This window comes from Bos grunniens, chromosome 6 (assembly GCF_055505025.1).
Source record: "Bos grunniens cultivar Pamir isolate PY7600 chromosome 6, Bosgru_T2T1.0, whole genome shotgun sequence".
Lineage (NCBI taxonomy): Eukaryota > Metazoa > Chordata > Mammalia > Artiodactyla > Bovidae > Bos > Bos grunniens.
Window position 1 is genome coordinate 16,035,104 of NC_141170.1, and position 17,997 is coordinate 16,053,100.

General features: G+C 38.5%; 1 protein-coding gene across 28 annotated transcripts in view; it reads right to left on the reverse strand.

Annotated features, from left to right (window-relative positions):
* PTPN13 (protein tyrosine phosphatase non-receptor type 13) overlaps positions 1-17,997 on the reverse strand; it is a 224,006-nt gene that overhangs the window by 80,439 nt on the left and 125,570 nt on the right. For all 28 annotated transcript variants that reach the window (XM_086404911.1, XM_086404897.1, XM_086404916.1 and 25 more), the window contains 6 exons: positions 13,668-13,887; positions 9,983-10,057; positions 9,690-9,864; positions 4,122-4,275; positions 3,720-3,858; positions 2,817-2,969 (listed from right to left, as the gene is read on the reverse strand). In XM_086404911.1, the coding sequence (XP_086261037.1) occupies positions 2,817-2,969; positions 3,720-3,858; positions 4,122-4,275; positions 9,690-9,864; positions 9,983-10,057; positions 13,668-13,887 (916 nt within the window). The remainder of the gene's footprint in view (positions 1-2,816; positions 2,970-3,719; positions 3,859-4,121; positions 4,276-9,689; positions 9,865-9,982; positions 10,058-13,667; positions 13,888-17,997) is intronic.

Sequence of the window (17,997 nt, forward strand, 5' to 3'; positions counted from 1 at the left end):
AACAATTTGGTAATTTTGTAGAAGTTAAACACACACTTACCGTAGATCCCAGCAAACCTAATGTTAAGTATTCACTTGAGAGGGGAAAAAGCACAAAACCATATGTTCATGCAAAAATCAGTCTATGCGTATTGACATCAGCTTTATATCCATTAACTAAAGAAACGGTAAACAAAACTTGCTGCTAATCTGTACAACAGAAAACGACTCAGTCACAAATAAGCAAACTACATACACACCAGGGGTGGTGGTGCTAGTGGTAAAGGCTCCGCCTGCCAGTGCAGGAGACGCAGGGGACTTGGGTTTGATCCCGGGGTCAGGAAGAACCCCTAGAGGAGGCCATGGCAACCCACTCCAGTATTCGTGCCTGGAGAATCCCATGGACAGAGGAGCCTGGCGGGCTACAGTCCATGGGGTCATAAAAGAGTCAGACACGACCAAGGGACTGAGCACCATACACACCACACCATAGATGAACCTCAAAAGTATTACTTTAAGTAAAAAGAGGCACACAGAAGACTAGGTGATATATGATTCTTTCAATGAAATCCTAGAAAAGAGAAAATGATACTGATAGAACACAAATCAGTAGTTGCCAGAGTTTAGGAGTGGGGGAAGGGACTGACTAGAAAGCAACAGGAGGGAGCTTTCTGGTGTTGGAAATGTGTTATGTTGGGGGCTGGCAAACTTGTTATTTAATGGGCCAGATATTTCAGGCTTTGTGGGTCATATGATGTCTGTTGTAGATACTTAACTCTGCTGTTGCAGTGTGAGAGCAGATACAGACCATATGGAAACAAATAAGTTTGGCCAAGTTCCAATAAAGCTTTACATACAAAACAGGCAGGCCACAGTGTGCTAGCCCCATGCTCTTTATCACGATTGTGGAGTGGCTGCTCAACTGTATGTTGTTGTAGTTTAGTCGCTAAGTCATGTCCAACTTTTCTGCAGCCTCATGGACTGTATGTAGCCCGCCAGACTCCCCTGTCCATGGGATTCTCCAGGCAAGAATAATGGAGTGGGTTACCATTTCCTTCTCCAGGCAAGATTACTGGGGTGGGTTTCCATTTCCTTCTCCAGGGGATCTTCCTGACCCAGGGATTGAACCTGCGTCTCCTGCATTGGCAGGTGGGTTCTTTACCGCTCAGCTAGGAAATGCCCAATTGTACATGTATCATCAAAACTCACTGAATCGAACATTTAAAAGTGGTCAGTTTTATTATATGCAAATTATACCTCAATAAAGCAGATTTACATAAAGAAAAATTTTTTAAAGGCAATATGATATGTAACAGAAGGGTAACCTTGGAAGGGTATATTAATGAGATTTAAAAAATTCTTATGTTAGAAGAAGCATGCTCAAGCTAAAGAGAAAAGGAGGAAGAGGATACATTATTAGAAGGAGAAGGGCAACCTACTATGCACTGAGCACATTACTTAGACAGGGACAACTGAAACTCAGAGAGATTTTAAGTACATTGTCCACATTCACCCAGCTGGCTGAAACAAGAATTCAAATGAAAGACTGTCTGAAAATCCCCATGCAAAATCATTCCACTGTGCTAATGTCTTCTACCTTTGTTGACAAAGATATAACTTGATATTTATTTCCTGCAAGTGTAAAAAATGTAATAACTGAGGGAAAAAAATAAGCACATAATGTAATGTCTTTAAAAGTAGACTCACCTTAAACAAAACAAACCATGAATCCTAGATTAAATGTGGTGTGAGTCTGTGAATGAAACCCTTTCATAGGTATTTGTAGGGCTGGGAAACCTGGCTCCCTTATTACAGAGCAGCAAGGTTAAGGAACACTGTTACATCCTAGGGAGCAGTAAGACAAGAACGTTCTGAAGTTTCTCTTCTCAATAGAATGTTATCATATATTTGTTATTCATATTGGAAGCACTATCTTTTCTAATCATAAATGCACTATTATACATCTGATTCCCCCTGTGGCTCAGTGGTAAAAGAATCTACCTGCAATACAGGAGATGATGGCTCCATCCCTGGGTCAGGAAGATCCCCTGGAGGAGGGCTTGGCAGCCCACTCCAGTATTCTTGCCTGGAGAATCCCATGGGCAGAGAAACCTGGCAGGCTACAGTCCATAGGGTTGCAAAGAGTTGGACACGACTGAAGTGACTGAGCAAACACACACACATGCATCTGAGGTCTTAGAGGTAGCTGGTGGCAGAATTAAAGATATAAATCACTTTTTCTAACCCTCAGTCCCCTGCATGAATTAGTTGGCATTAATGGAAAGATTATTTTTTAGAAGACTTAATTGAATCTTAAGCTTTTTTTTTTTTTTTTCAAAAAAGCAAAACAACTCTAGAATTAGTTTGAACTTGCCCCTCTTATTCAGTCACAAAATTGTTTATTTTTTACAACATATATTAATTTTTTTCTTTTTTAAATTATGAAAGTATGATAACACATTTACAGGAGATTTGGAAAATACATAACAAAGTTACACATAGTTTCACTATATATTAAAATATATATCTTGATTTTGAGAGTATAAAAAAGGATAAAAGAATATAATCCCTACTCAGATAGACATGAGTTTAAATCACAGTTGTGATCCACATTCCAGCCACTGACGTTGGGAACACTATGTCTCTTCTCTGACCCTCAGTTCCCTCTTTTACAAAATGAGAATTAAAATACTATGGTTTATAGCCAGGAATAAATAAGAGGAGATGAAGCACACAGCCTCAGTTACTGGCACCTGAGTTTTTAGATATATGGCCTCCAACATTTCTTGTTTACTTTGGAAAAATACAGTTTATCATTTGTAATCTGGTGGGCTTACCTTTAAAAATTCTAACTCTGTCTCTTTTTCAGAAGCTCCCATGTAGGTATTGTGCAATTTGGGTAGTTCTTCTTTAATATAGGACAAATCAAGTTTCTCCATCACTCTTGGAGGCAAGTAATGTTCCAGTCTAAAATATGACACACCATGAACCTAGAAAGGAGAGTGGTTTGGTAAGAAAGTCTGTTTGCTCTCTTCCTCCAGTCTTAAAGTTCTTGCCTCAACCAACAGATCAGGTATTCCTATTCACTCTTCTCTCTGAGGAGTGAGTTTTAGAAAAAGTACAGTTAAGTCTTTTTCTTTTATTCAGTGAGGCAGAACAGAAAGATTGAACTGATTGGTAAGCTTGAGGAAAGACTGATAATCTCAGACCAAATGTAAACCAAATGTCACTGAAGTTAAGGGCTACTGTTGTGAAGGGTGCTACTTGAGTGGCACAGTCTCTTCCAGTTTCCTGCTTCCTCTCAGGTCCGTGTATATTCAGGTGCACTTGACCTTGAACATGTGTTCCCATAGAGAGAGCTCGGCTAGGTTCTCAGCCACAAGGATCCATGGGCGAGGTGGAAGACCCCTTTGATTCAGATTTGGCTGGAAACCCTTATGTCTAGTATCTGTGAGTTAGAAATAGGGAGCTAGGAAGGTAAGTGCTAGATATCCCAAAACTCTGAAAAGGGATAATTTTAAAAAGAAAGAAGGAAGGAAAGAAAGAAAGAAAAAATCCCACACTACGTGATTTTAAATAACCAATATACACGGGGAACTTTGTCATTCTGAGGCACTGAACTGTCCTCAAAAACCTCCGGATCTAAACAGTAAACACTCAACCAGGTTCAGTCTTTAACCATGCTGAGGATAAGAACAATAATGCAAAATACTTGTCCCGCAGAAAAAAATAAATCATACCTCCGGTTGATAATCCCCATACTCAGCTTGGAGAGCCAAGGAAGCTAGCAATAAAGAAGTCTCATCATCACAATGTATCCTCTCCTCCAAGATGTCTTTTCGCAGCTGAAGATAATACTGATGACAGGTCAGAGTGTGTCTGGGAAAATAAACACACACACAAAACATCCAGGCTATTGATCTTGAAGCCTGGGTGACTTTTTAAAATTGGCATATAAGTTTAGTTGCCAACATGGCTTATGATTAAGCATGAGAAATGAATAAACAATGTGGAAAGAAATGTTTCTTTTATGATAAAGAAGACTTTATCATTGGTCAGAAGCAAATAATTCAGTATCAGTAAACTCAAGATTCAAAAGACCAGGGGCCAAAAGAGAAACAGAGAAACTCTTGTGTACTCACTGTATCAGACTAACATCATCCATGAAAAATTTAATTCGGAAAAACAAAGTAAAGTTAATGGAGGCTTTGCTCTTTTTCTTTGGTTCTTCTTTCCATCCCTCTGGGGCCACTTTGGTTAATTTTAGATCAGAATCAACAAAGAAATACTCATTATCTAGAACAGAATGAGAAATACTCAGATAAAATAAAAATACTTTCATGTCATCTTTTAATTTCTTCATTTTGTGGTCAGACTTGCACAAAACAGCTTCACACTATTAACAGGATTGTTAAGAAGTGTGGCAGGGAATTCTGATACACTGCATACGGATGGCTGGCAATATGGCTCAGTCTTTCATAAACGAGGCCTCTGAAGACAGAGAGACTTGGATTTAACTCCTGGCCACATCATTTACTACCTGTGAGATACTGAGTAAATTATGTAACCTATCCAGCCATCAGTGTTCTTGTCTATAAAATCAGAATAGTGCTAATTTCTGCTTTTTAGGGTTTTTGTAGAGATCAAAAGACATAACGGATATAAAACACTTGGTAGTTTAAAGCATGTGTCAAGTGGTAAGCATTCAATAAATGTTAGCTAGGATCTGTTATACTTGAACTACCATTGAAACAGAGGAGGAACAATAACCATCATTTTATCTTTAGCTATCATATCATTTAGTTTGACTCTCTCCAAATAAAAGATTAGTCAGTAAAATCTGACTTATCCAGAATGTTTAAGAAATTAGGTACAATTTAAATAAAAATTTGACTAATTGAATATTTTTATATAGATAGTATTACATGTTTATGCGCTTTCCAGGTGGCCCTAGTAGTAAAGAATCTGCCTGCCAATGCAGGAGATGCAAGAGATGTGGATTCGAACCCTGGGTGGGGAAGATTCCCTGGAGTAGGAAATGGCAACCCACTCCACTATTCTTGCCCGGAAAACTCCAGGGACAGAGGAGCCTGGCGGTTAATAGTCCACGGAGCTGCAGAAAGTTGGACTCAACTGAGTGAGTGGGCACTGATTACATGATTAGTCTAACACTATAATCAGTAAAGTGAGAGAAATCAGTACACACCAACTGAATATTTATTGGACTATTTTACAAAATCAATTATTTGCTTTTAAGAAATAAGAATTCAATAAACTAAGTTGAAAGATAATTCTTGTATGAAGAAGACAGTGTTATTCTGATCTTGAAGGGGTTCAGGGTGATTTGATCCTGCAATTGTAATTTATTGTACCTTGTTGTCAAGCTTTTTATTTTGAGGTAAACAGGAATCTGAAGTATTGAAAAGCAATTTACAAATATAGTAACTTATTAAAGAAATATTCAGTAAAACCCAATTCCAAAGGGTTTCTTAATGCTATGGCAATTCTAACTGATAAACAGCATCAGCTTCTACCAAATCTGTGTTCTGAGACCACAGTGGTTGTGAATGTCAAAGGTTAGCAGACGTAATGTTTAAAAAATGTGAAAAGACTTAGCTTCAGTCATCAACTGATAACATTTAAGAAAGACACTGTCTCCACAGGGAGCAAGAGTGAGAACAGTGAGAAAGCAAATGTAATAATATATTAACACTGGTGGAATCTAAATAAAGAGTACTGGGGAGTTTTTTTGACTATTCTTGAAAATGTTTCTCCATGTCTGAAATTCTGTAATAATAACAAAAAATTTTAATACTGTCTTTGTGAATAAAATTTCTATTTCTAACAAATACTTAAATTTGTGTTAAAAAAATAAAAGGCATTATGTGTATGGAGCCAAAGCAAAAACATACCCTCTTATGAATGGGACTGGTGATGGAAGCAGGGTTCGATGCTGTAAAGAGCAATATTGCATAGGAACCTGGAATGTTAGGTCCATGAATCAAGGCAAATTGGAAGTGGTCAAACAGGAGACGGCAAGAGTAAACATCAACATTCTAGGAATCAGTGAACTAAGATGGACTGGAATGGGTGAATTTAACTCAGATGACCATTATATCTACTACTGTGGGCAGGAATCCCTTAGAAGAAAGGGAGTAGCCATCATGGTCAACAAAAGAGTCCGAAACGCAGTACTTGGCTGCAATCTCAAAAACGACAGAATGATCTGTTTTTAAGGCAAACCATTCAATACTATGGTAATCCAAGTCTATGCCTCGACCAGTAATGCTGAAGAAGCTGAAGTTGAACAGTTCTATGAAGACTTACAAGACCTTCTAGAGCTAACACCCAAAAAAGATGTCCTTTTCATTATAGGGGACTGGAATGCAAAAGTAGGAAGTCAAGAAACACCTGGAGAAATAGGCAAATTTGGCCTTGGAATACGGAATGAAGCAGGGCAAAGGCTAATAGAGTTCTGCCAAGAGAATGCACTGGTCATAGCAAACACCCTTTTCCAACAACACAAGAGAAGACTCTACACATGGACATCACCAGATGGTCGACACCGCAATCAGATTGATTATATTCTTTGCAGCCAAAGATGGAGAAGCTCTATACAGTCAGCAAAAACAAGACCGGGAGCTGACTGTGGCTCGGATCATGAACTCCTTATTGCCAAATTCAGACTTAAATTGAAGAAAGTGGAGAAAACCACTAGACCATTCATGTATGCCCTAAATCAAATGCCTTATATGATACAGTGGAAGTGAGAAATAGATTTAAGGGATTAGATCTGATAAACAGAGTGCCTGATGAACTATGGATGGAGGTTCGTGACATTGTACAGGGGACAGGAATCAAGACCATCCCTAAGAAAAAGAAATGCAAAAAAGCAAAATGGCTGTCTGAGAAGGCCTTACAAATAGCTGTAAAAAGAACAGAAGTGAAAAGCAAAGGAGAAAAGGAAAGATATTCCCATCTGAATGCAGAGTTCCAAAGAATAGCAAGGAGAGATAAGAAAGCCTTCCTCCACTTCAGTTTCTTGCCTGGGAAATCCCATGAACAGAGGAGGCTGGTGGGCTACAGTCCATGGGGTCTCATAGTCAGACACAACTGAGCAATTGAACAATAACACTTCATGCAAAAATGGGCTCAATAAAGGACAGAAATGGTAGGGACCTAACAGAAGCAGAAGATGTTAAGAAGAGTGGAAAGAATACACAGAAGAACTATACAAAAAAGATCTTCATGACCCAGATAATCACGATGGTGTAATCACTCACCTAGAGGCAGACATCCTGGAATGTGAAGTCAAGTGGGCCTTAGGAAGCATCACTACAAACAAAGCTAGTGGAGGTGATGGAATTCCAGTTGAGCTATTTCAAATCCTAAAAGATGATGTTATGAAAGTGCTGCACTCAATATGCCAGCAAATTTGGAAAACTCAGCAGTGGCCACAGGACTGGAAAAGGTCAGTTTTCATTCCAATCCCAAAGAAAGGCAATGCCAAAGAATGCTCAAAATACTGCACAATCGCACTCATCTCACACACTAGTTAAGTAATGCTTAAAATACTCCAAGCCAGGCTTCAGCAATCCGTGAACCGTGAACTTCCAGATGTTCAAGCTGGTTTTAGAAAAGGCAGAGGAACCAGAGATCAAATTGCCAACATCCGCTGGATCATGGAAATAGCAAGAGAGTTCCAGAAAAACATCTATTTCTGCTTTACTGACTATGCTAAAGCCTTTGACTGTGTGGATCACAATAAACTGTGGAAAATTATGAAAGAGATGGGAATACCAGACCACCTGACCTGCCTCTTGACAAACCTGCATGCAGGTCAGGAAGCAACAGTTAGAACTGGACATGAAACAGCAGACTGGTTCCAAATAGGAAAAGGAGTACCTCGAGGCTTTATATTGTTCCCCTGCTTATTTAATTTATATGCAGAGTACATCATGAGAAACTGGGCTGGAGGAAGCACAGGCTGGAATCAAGATTGCTGGGAGAAATATCAATAACCTCAGATATGCAGATGAAACCACCCTTATGGCAGAAAGTGAAGAACTAAAGAGCCTCTTGATGAAAGTGAAAGAAGAGAGTGAAAAAGGTGGCTTAAAGCTCAACATTCAGAAAACTAAGATCATGGCATCGAGTCTCATCACTTTATGGCAAATAGATGGGGAAACAGTGGAGACAGTGGCTGACTTTATTTTTTGGGCTCCAAAATCACTGCAGATGGTGACAGCGGTCATGAAATTAAAAGACCTACTCCTTGGAAGCAAAGTTATGACCAACCTCGATAGCATATTAAAAAGCAGAGACATTACTTTGCCAACAAAGGTCCGTCTAGTCAAGGCTATGGTTTTTCCAGTAGTCATGAATGGATGTGGGAGTTGGACTATAAAGAAAGCTGACTGCCGAAGAATTGATGCTTTTGAACTGTGGTGTTGGAGAAGACTCTTGAGAGTCCCTTGGACTGCAAGGAGATCCAAAGAGTCTACCTTAAAGGAAATCAGTCCTGGGTGTTCATTGGAAGGACTGATGTTGAAGCTGAAACTCCAATACTTTGGCCACCTGATGTGAAGAGCTGACTTATTTGAAAGGACCCTGATGCTGGGAAAGATTGAGGGCAGGAGGAGAAGGGGACGACAGAGGATAAGATGGTTGGATGGCATCACCGACTCGATGGACATGAGTTTGGGAAGACTCTGGGAGTTGGTGATGGACAGTGAGGTCTGGATGCCGTGGTTCATGGAGTCGCAAAGAGTTGGACGTGACTGAGCAACTGAACTGAAGCTGAAGGAGTTCACATGGAGATTCAGAAATAGGGTCTCGCTATATATTCAAACTCATATTAGAGGATACTGATTTCTAAAGTACATATATGGGTAAATAATGATCCCCCAAATATAACAATTAAAATATATTATAAGGAGATCCAACCAGTCCATTCTGAAGATCAGCCCTGGGATTTCTTTGGAAGGAATGATGCTAAAGCTGAAACTCCAGTACTTTGGCCACCTCATGCGAAGAGTTGACTCACTGGAAAAGACTCTGATGCTGGGAGGGATTGGGGACAGGAGGAGAAGGGGACGACAGAGGATGAGATGGCTGGATGGCATCACTGACTCGATGGACGTGAGTCTGAGTGAACTCCGGGAGTTGGTGATGGACAGGGAGGCCTGGCGTGCTGTGATTCATGGGGTCGCAAAGAGTCGGACATGACTGAGCGACCGAACTGAACTGATATAGACAATGCCAGAGACAAATCTTCAGGGCTGAGTACAGAAGATGCTAAAAAGACACAGCTATTAAGACAATGCACTGAGTTAGGAAAAGAAAGACAGCTCCTAACTCCTACTTCTCAAAGCTGACATATCCACTTAGTTAAATTTTCCCAAGGGCTTCCCTGGTGGCTCAGTTGGTAAAGAATCTGAGTGCAATGCATGAGACCTGAGTTCAATCCCTGGGTCAGGAAGATCCTCTGGAGAAGGAAATGGCAACTCACTTCAGTATTCTTGCCTAGGAAATCCCATGGACAGAGGAGTCTGGTGAGCTACTGGTCCATGGGCTCACAGACAGTTGGACATGACTTAGTGACTAAACCACCACCAATATTCCCCAGAAGAAGGTTAGGTAGAACGGGTATAGGAGGTCACTGATGCCAGGTTTCCACACTCTACCCTGAGTTTAAAATGTCTTGGTACCTTTGAGAGTAGCTAAGGCAAACAAATGATGTTCCACTAAGCCAATATGGGCCACCACCATATCAAACACATCTTTACATATTGTTTTGGTATCACAAGTCAGTTCCAGTCTCTGTCCACTCAGAAGCATTATGTTAACTTTTCTTCGGTTATCTTCACTCTTCCCTTTCTTCGTCTACAATTGAAAAAAATGAATGGCAGTTACCAATGGAACCATGATAAGAATTTTAACTGCTTAAAAAATCATTACCAAAGTTATTTTCTCAGAGTGACAAAGTGGTTTTATTACTTACAAGGATAGACCGTGGCAAATCCAAAGATATAAATGGTTCAATTGTCATTTTCACAAACTCTGGACCAAAGAAATTCTGTGAATCGTAGAAGAGGAATCAATAGTTATTATAACTTATTCTAGCTCTTCCCTTGAAAGGAAAAGAATGTAATAATAATAATAATATAAATAATAATAAATTAAAAATATAAGTAAAATAAATAAAAATATAATAAATAATCAAATAATAATAGCAAACTACATGTAAGGTCATCATATTAGAACTAGAGATCTGAAACAAATGTATAACTTTTGATAAAGAAGTACAGCAGAATTGTAATCATTTTTCAAAAATAGACAATCAGAAATTTGGTAGGCTCAAAGATATAATACTTAATGTATAAACTGGAAGTGCAATTAAAAACCAGTTTCATTGTTGTTCTGTTTCAATGCTGAATACTCTGCCATGTTTATAAGGTAAAAATATGTCAGTTTCAAAAAAAAAAAAAAAAAAAGAATAAGGCTGAAATGTGCCTTACACTGTAACTATTAATTTTATCAGCTTCAAATCCTACCAGAGATGTAAAATATAAAGCCTGGCTTTATACTGTTTTACATAAATAAAGGTTTTCATGTTTTGGACTCCAGGTAGACCCAAACTCTCTCTCTCAAAAAAACCACCAGTCTCATTTATTGAATATAGGGTTATCAAGTTCATATAAGGATTTGGTTTCTATTGCTAATGTGAAAAGTAATTGAATAGAATCTTATTATTTCAGAGAGTGATATTCAATTTGTCCTAAAACAAGTCTTCTAGTGGCCCACATCTGCTTTGTGACTACAAAAGACACATTCACCTGTAACCAAGTTCTCACAACCCTGTACTCTAATTAGTGGCAATTAGGGATATTATCCCTGGAGAAGGAACTGGCAACCCACTCCAGTATTCTTGCCTGGGAAACCCCATGGACAGAGGATACTGGTGGGCTACAGTCCACAGGTCGCAAAAGAATTGGACATGACTGAGTGACTTAGCATGCATGCAGGGTTATTATAGGGGTCACGGTCTCTGCTCTGCACTGCTGCCTCTACTACGAAAATAATATCTCGGGAGCTAGGAGAAGTAGAGTCCACACTCTGCATTTACTGCTTTTCAATCTACTCTTTCCCTTTCTGTCTTGTACATCCAGGGGTTTCTGCCTAGAGAGAAGAATTGTTTGAAAAGATAACTTAAAACAGTTAGACTTCAATGGGGGAGTAGGATTCAGAATAGACTGAAACATGACATCCAAAGGGGAAGAAAAGTAGAATGAACACAGGGCTAATCTTGAGGCCTAAGGCAGGTGGTCTGTGTGTTTGTGTGTGTGTGCACTCTTGTGCACTCCATAAATATATGGAGATTTATTTTTGTTGGTTTCTTCTTTGCATCTTCTCTGTACAGTTCATTTGGTTACTTGATGTGGGAATTCTATCCAATCAATGGAGTGTCAAACATGTGACCCATACTACTTAGGTAAAAGTTTAACATTAAGCATTTGTTAATTTTCAGTGAACAAGCAGGACACATTTTAAATGGGAACAGAAACAGAGTAGAAGAAATGACAATGGTTTGCCATGTTAAAGACAGAATCTGATACAAATCAACTAAAGAAACTGAGTATGAACACCAAAAATAATCTAGAAAAAATAAAAAGTTATGTTTTAGAAAAGAATATTAATTCAATTGTGAAATCGGTCCTCTGAGCACTAGAACTCTTTATTCAGACTCAAAAATGTATCCTTCCTCCTTTATTTATTTGGCCACACTCTGCAGTTGAAGTGTGGAATCCCAATCACTGGACCGCTGGGGAATTTTCCCTTCCTGTTCATTTTTTTCTTTTTCTTATTTTTTTTTAAGAAAAAATACTATGTGGTTCTTCAATGATCAGCACTTCAAATTCTTTAGTCACTGATGTAGCCTGTTGAAAAAAGTATGCTTTTTTTTTTTTTTTAAATAGCCAGACAGCATTGCCTAAAAGGAAACACAAGTTTTTAGTGAGATGACACGTAACAGTGGTATATTATAAAGGTACAGAATATCATTTATGACTCTTTAATGTTAACAAAATTCTGTATTAGTTCTCTGAAACTATGATTTAGGAAAAGATGTGTATATATGTGTGCCCCTTTTGCTTTATGTGTGCTTTTAATTATTGGAAACCCATGCTATCCTGACTACTGCTTAATTTTGATAAATGTATTATTTATAATGATAAATTGATGAAGTCTTATGGAATTTCTTCCTTTTGGCTTAAAATAAATTGAGTTATATTTTATTGAAATCTAATAACTTTAAAACCGGAATCTGTCTTATAAATTACAACTTAATTCCACATTTTAAAAATTGGCACAGTGAGACACAAAATGGTTTAAAAATATGCATAAAGACATATTAGAAATGAAATTATTAGAAATTGAATCCAAGTCTCTTAATTTGTAGTTCAGTGTAATTTTCACCATGCAACACTTTTCTTCTTAGAAAATTAGGAGGAAAATTTTGAATTCTGTCAATTTCAGGGTATATAAATTTGCTTTTAAGAAGACTGTTTGAAATAAGCAACAAAACCCAAAACGGAATAAGATATTTTCTTAGCATAGGACTAGAAAGAAAAAAAAAATCACTTTAGATTTTATCACTTTTACTATTATTTACTTTGCTTTTGAAGAATTATTCGTAAAGCAACAGTACAATGAGATATTGCCTCATCTATCAAATTGGTGATGATAAAAAAAAGAATGACACAATGAGAGTCAGTAAGAAAATGGTGAAACAGGCATGATCAGAGGAAACATAAACTGAAATTTTTAAAGTGCAATTTGACAAGGTATAAAAATGTCTAAAAAGATGTTTGCCTTTGACTTGGCTATTCTACTTGGAGGAAGCTATCTGCAAATGTTTAGCTATCAGGATGTTCATAGCAACTACAAATTAGAAGGATTTTAAATGTCCAATATCTGGAAAATGATTAAATAAATTATGGTACATGGTAAGTTCACATAATAGAGTACCTCACAGCCCTTAACAATAATATTATAAAAGTTGTAAAATGTTCATGATATTTTATATGAGAAAAGACTATGTTCATTTTGAGCTTATGTTTTTAAAAACACAGAGGATATATGATGAAAGGAAAATAAACCAACTAAACACATAAAAGAAAACTCCCCCACAGATAACAAGATTTGTTCTTTCTTACCTTTTAATACAAGGATATGATACTTGGAGCTAATGCAGCCATCTTTTAACTATAAAGAGAATTACTGCCAAAATTCTGAGAATGGCAGAGCAGAAAGATGGAATGTACTTGATAGAATTCTTGAGCCTCTGAACCAACCTTGAACTCTCTATCTCTGATCTTCTTGGTTTGTGGGATAATAAATATTAAAAGGTAATCCACCACAATACTGAATAAAGCCAGTTGACTTAAGGATCACAAGTATACTTTTAAAAATATACAGTTAAGATATTGTAAATCCATCTCATGTTATTGTAAAAATGAAACCATGAAAAGAGCTAAATATTTTAATGTCAACCAACAAGATATTTAACATCAAAGGAAACTTAAATATGAGATTCAGAATTATACAATTTTTTAAAGTACTTTGCATAACATTTCCCTATGAGACCAAGTTTAGATGCAGTTACAACTTACTGAGAATCAACTTACTCTTAGTTTCCTTTGGGTCATGGCTGTTTCTAGAGCTATTTCTCTTAAGGGATCCCTGGTGATATCAAGCATGGAAGCTTTGATGGTGTCCCCTGGATACAGGCTCAATCGAGACTGTCTAAGGGCCATTCTGGCTTGCAGCTGCATCATTTCTTCTTCTTGCCGTTTTAGCATGATCTCTTGATTAATTAAGTTGCCTTCAAGAGGTGTTTCATATTGTCTGCCATATAGAAAAGCGAAAAGTGGATTGAGAAAAAAACATATTAAGTCTAATCAAGAAAAAAATATCATGTTAAGCAAGGTATCAAGAACTTAGACAAATTTTATTTTTTCATTTCAAAAGAACCTTTGAAGTAACTCCTCAGTCCTATTTTTAATGTTTTAATATACTGTGATGTCTCATTTTCAGTGGGTAGATATATATCCTCTACCTCTTCTCTGAAATAGCTCAACATCTGAAACTGTTCCCGCTGTGGTTCTCTCAGATTGGGGCTGTTTTATCCTCATAATCCTGCACCAGTGGGCTTGGACATGAGACAGAGATTTCCTTGGACTTTTATTTCAGCTTTCAGATCATTACTGACTCCTCCTCCAAGAGCCTCCAGCTTCCTTGAATTGAAAGTGTTAGGTGCTCAGTCGCATCTGACTCTGACTGTAGCCTGCCAGGCTCTTCTGTCTATGGGATTTCCCAGGCAAGAATACTGGAGTGGGCTGCCATTTCCTTCTCCAGTGGATCTTCCCAACTCAGGCATCAAACCCAGGTCTCTTCCCTTTCCTTGAAATATGAGCTATGAAATCAAACCATTCACTGATCTGCTTTGCTCTAGATTTCATTCTGTTGGCCAACTCTTCTTTATGCATTACAGACTTAAGTGCCTGACGCAGTGGTCTTCTCTAACACCACTGCTATCATCACTCATGGTGGTGTTAACAGAGATTGGGGAGTCTTACAACACCCTGGCTTCCTCCATCTCAGCCAGAATTCTACTCCCATGGCAAGTCATGTTGGCTATAACAATAACTGTGCAGCCTCTAGAATGTCCTATTTCTATCTTCCAAAACCCTCTCCATCTAATCTCCTTGTTTTTTTCTAGCTCACTTCTTCTAACACCCTCCATCAAACCATTCATTGACTCTATCAGGAATTTTAGTTCACCGATTGGACCACTTCCTCTCTGTTAAAACTTACACTTTAAAAAATTTTTTACTTCCCATAAATGTGATATATTAATGCTTTAGAAATCTTGACTTAGAGTGTTTACACTTTTAATGTCATGTTAACTAATGGATTACTTTATGATCTGAAATTAGAAATGTTTATCTTCTAGACCACACTGCTTTATCATGTATTGGTATTACAAGTATTATGGTTCGGGGTACAACACAGTCTTCAGTAATTCATCTGATAGATGTCATTCCACTTATGTCATAAAACCAGTTAGTACTGGATAGGCCAAAAAGTTAGAGTTTTTCCATAAGATGTTAAATTTTCTATACCAGTTATACATCAATTCTATTAACCCCCTCTAGCCCTCACATTGCTTGAGTTGTACAGCCCATCATGAAAATCATTTCTTGGCATACGACCTGAACTCTCACGAAACTGCAGAACCATGCTGACTGATCTCACTGGGTTCTCAGTGCTTCATGGTGATTCATTTTCTTAGAGAACTATTTCATATTTTTTTCCTTTTCTTTTTTTATCAAAGTTCTTTCAAAACTTCCTCCCTCATTCTCTCTCAACTGATGATTTCTCTTCAATTTTTTTGGTGAAATAAGAAGCAAACAGGAAACAACTTCCTTATCCTTCTACCACCAGACTTTCCAGATCGATGTTCTGATCTTTTCTGGTACAATGGATAGATCTCCTGCACACTTACATAGGCCTCAAGCCTCTATTGTACATGGGGTTCCAACCCTCTTCCCTATCCAGAGACTTCGCTCCTGCAGTTACCCTCTCACACGCATCATCCACCTTGTCCACTAGGTTATTCATGTCATACAAACATGCTGTACCATTTTCTACTTAGAACAAAAAAACTTTTCTTTGGTTCCATATCCCCTTTTAGATTCTATTTCATTTTTCTGCTGTCTTTTAGAGTAAGTTTCTTCAAAACTGTCTTTTAAATTTTATCTCCACTTCATCTTCCACTTCTTCTTGGACTCAGACCCATAGTTTGAGTCCTTAACAGTTCCCAAAACCAGTCACAGAAAAGACTGCCTTCAGTGTAATCAAAGACAAAGGATAATTCTTAGTTTGCATCTTACTTGACCTCCAAGCACCTTATAGCATAGTTATTCAGTCATTAAACATCTGACTTCTGGGGCTTCCCTGCTGGCTCAGTGGTTAAGAATCCTCCTGCCAGTGCAGGAGACATGGGTTCGATTCCTGATGCAGGAAGATCTCACATACTATGGGGCCCCTAATCTCATGAGCCACAACTACTGAAACCCAAGCACCCAAGAGCCTGTGCTGTGCAACAAGAGAAGCCACTGCAATGAGAAGCCTGTGTACCACCACTAGAGAGCAGCCGCCTCCCCTCCAACCACTGCTGCAACTAGAGAGAAGCATGCACAGCCACGAAGACTCAGCACAGCCAAAAATAAATATTCACTGGCTCCTCCTTAGTCTTTTTTTCTGGATCTTCCTTCATTTCTAATTTCTTAATGTTAGACGGAGCGCCGAAGAATTGATGCTTTCAAATTGCATTGCTGGAGAAGAATCTTTAGAGTTCCTTACCAAGAAGATCAAACCAGTCAATCCTAAAAGAAATCAACCCTGAGTATTCATTGTAAGGACGGGTGTTGAAGCTGAAGCTTCAAAACATTGGCCACCTGATCTGAACAGCTGACTCAATGGAAAAGACCCTGATGCTGGGCAAGACTGAGAGCACGAGGAGAAGGGGGCAACAGAGGATGAGATGGTTGGATGGCATCACTGACTCAATGGACATGAGTTTGAGCAAACTCTGGGAGATGGTAAAGAACAAAGAAGCCTGGTGTGCTACAGTCCATGGGGTCACAAAGAATCAGACACAACTTAGCGACTGAACAACAACAACTTTCGACCACAATAGTGCTCAGACCTCCAGATTTTTCTAGTCTCCATATACAGGTCACACTTATCTGATCTCATGTAGTCACATGGCCTCAATTACCTTATATTTCCATAACTCCAGGCTCTCCCTTGAATTCTGATTCTACTTACCTGCTCAGGTGAGTGTTCGACTTGGATGTGTATATGCATCTTTAGCCTAAGATGTCTAAAACCAAACTCTTGATACTTGTTACTTATGTGCAACCTTCTCTCAATCATTCACTAGTTGCTTAGGACACAATCTGGAGTCATTCTTCATTCCTTACAAATCCAACATCTGAATGAGCAGCAAATCCTTAAGGGCATAACATTGAAGAAATCTATTTCCAACTCTTCTCTATTACTAACAAACTAGTCTGTGCTGTATGCATCTCAAATGGAGCACTGTAATCACCTCCAAACCAGTCTTTTACTTCTGTAATCTGTTTTTCACAGAACAGATCAGAGTAATCCCATTAAAATGTAAATATGATCATAGCTCTCTATGTCTCAACCATCCAATGGATTCCCATTATACTCAAAATAGTTAATCTTAATCCTAACCCTAACCCTTAGGAGATGCCTCCTCTGACCAGCCTACCTAAGTGAACTCGAACTTGGACATCATACCCTTGCAGTCTCTATCTCTTTAGCGTGGTTTATTTTTCTTCCAAGTACCATCACATTTTGATGGTGCATTACTTACTTTTTTTTAGTGGTTTACCGAATATCTCTCAGCCCTATCACATCTCTAGAGGGAATTTTTTGGTCTTGTTCATGATCTCATTTCCCGTACATAGAAGTACCCTCTACAAGGTGAGTGAGCAAGTGAGTGAAGTCGCTCAATTGTGTCCGACTCTTTGCGACCCTGTGGACTGCAGCCTACCAGGCTCCTCCATCCATGGGATTCTCCAGACAAGAATACTGGAGTGGGTTGCCATTTCCTTCTCCAGGGGATCTTCCCGATCCAGGGATCAAAGCCGGGTCTCGCGCATTGGAAGCAGACGCTTTAACCTCTGAGTCACCAGGGAAGACACTATTGAGCCAGTGATTGAACATGATTTTATGGCTCGCTCTCACTTAACGGGGGTCAAGGAAAACGATAAAACTTTGAATCTATACATTTTAACCCACACCTGTCATTTTCATCAAATATATTAGCCTTCTTGTTCAAATTCTTTTCTACCAGAGCAACAAACAGATAACAAAAGTCACTGATCATCATTTTGTGTCCCATCACAGTATCTGATTGCA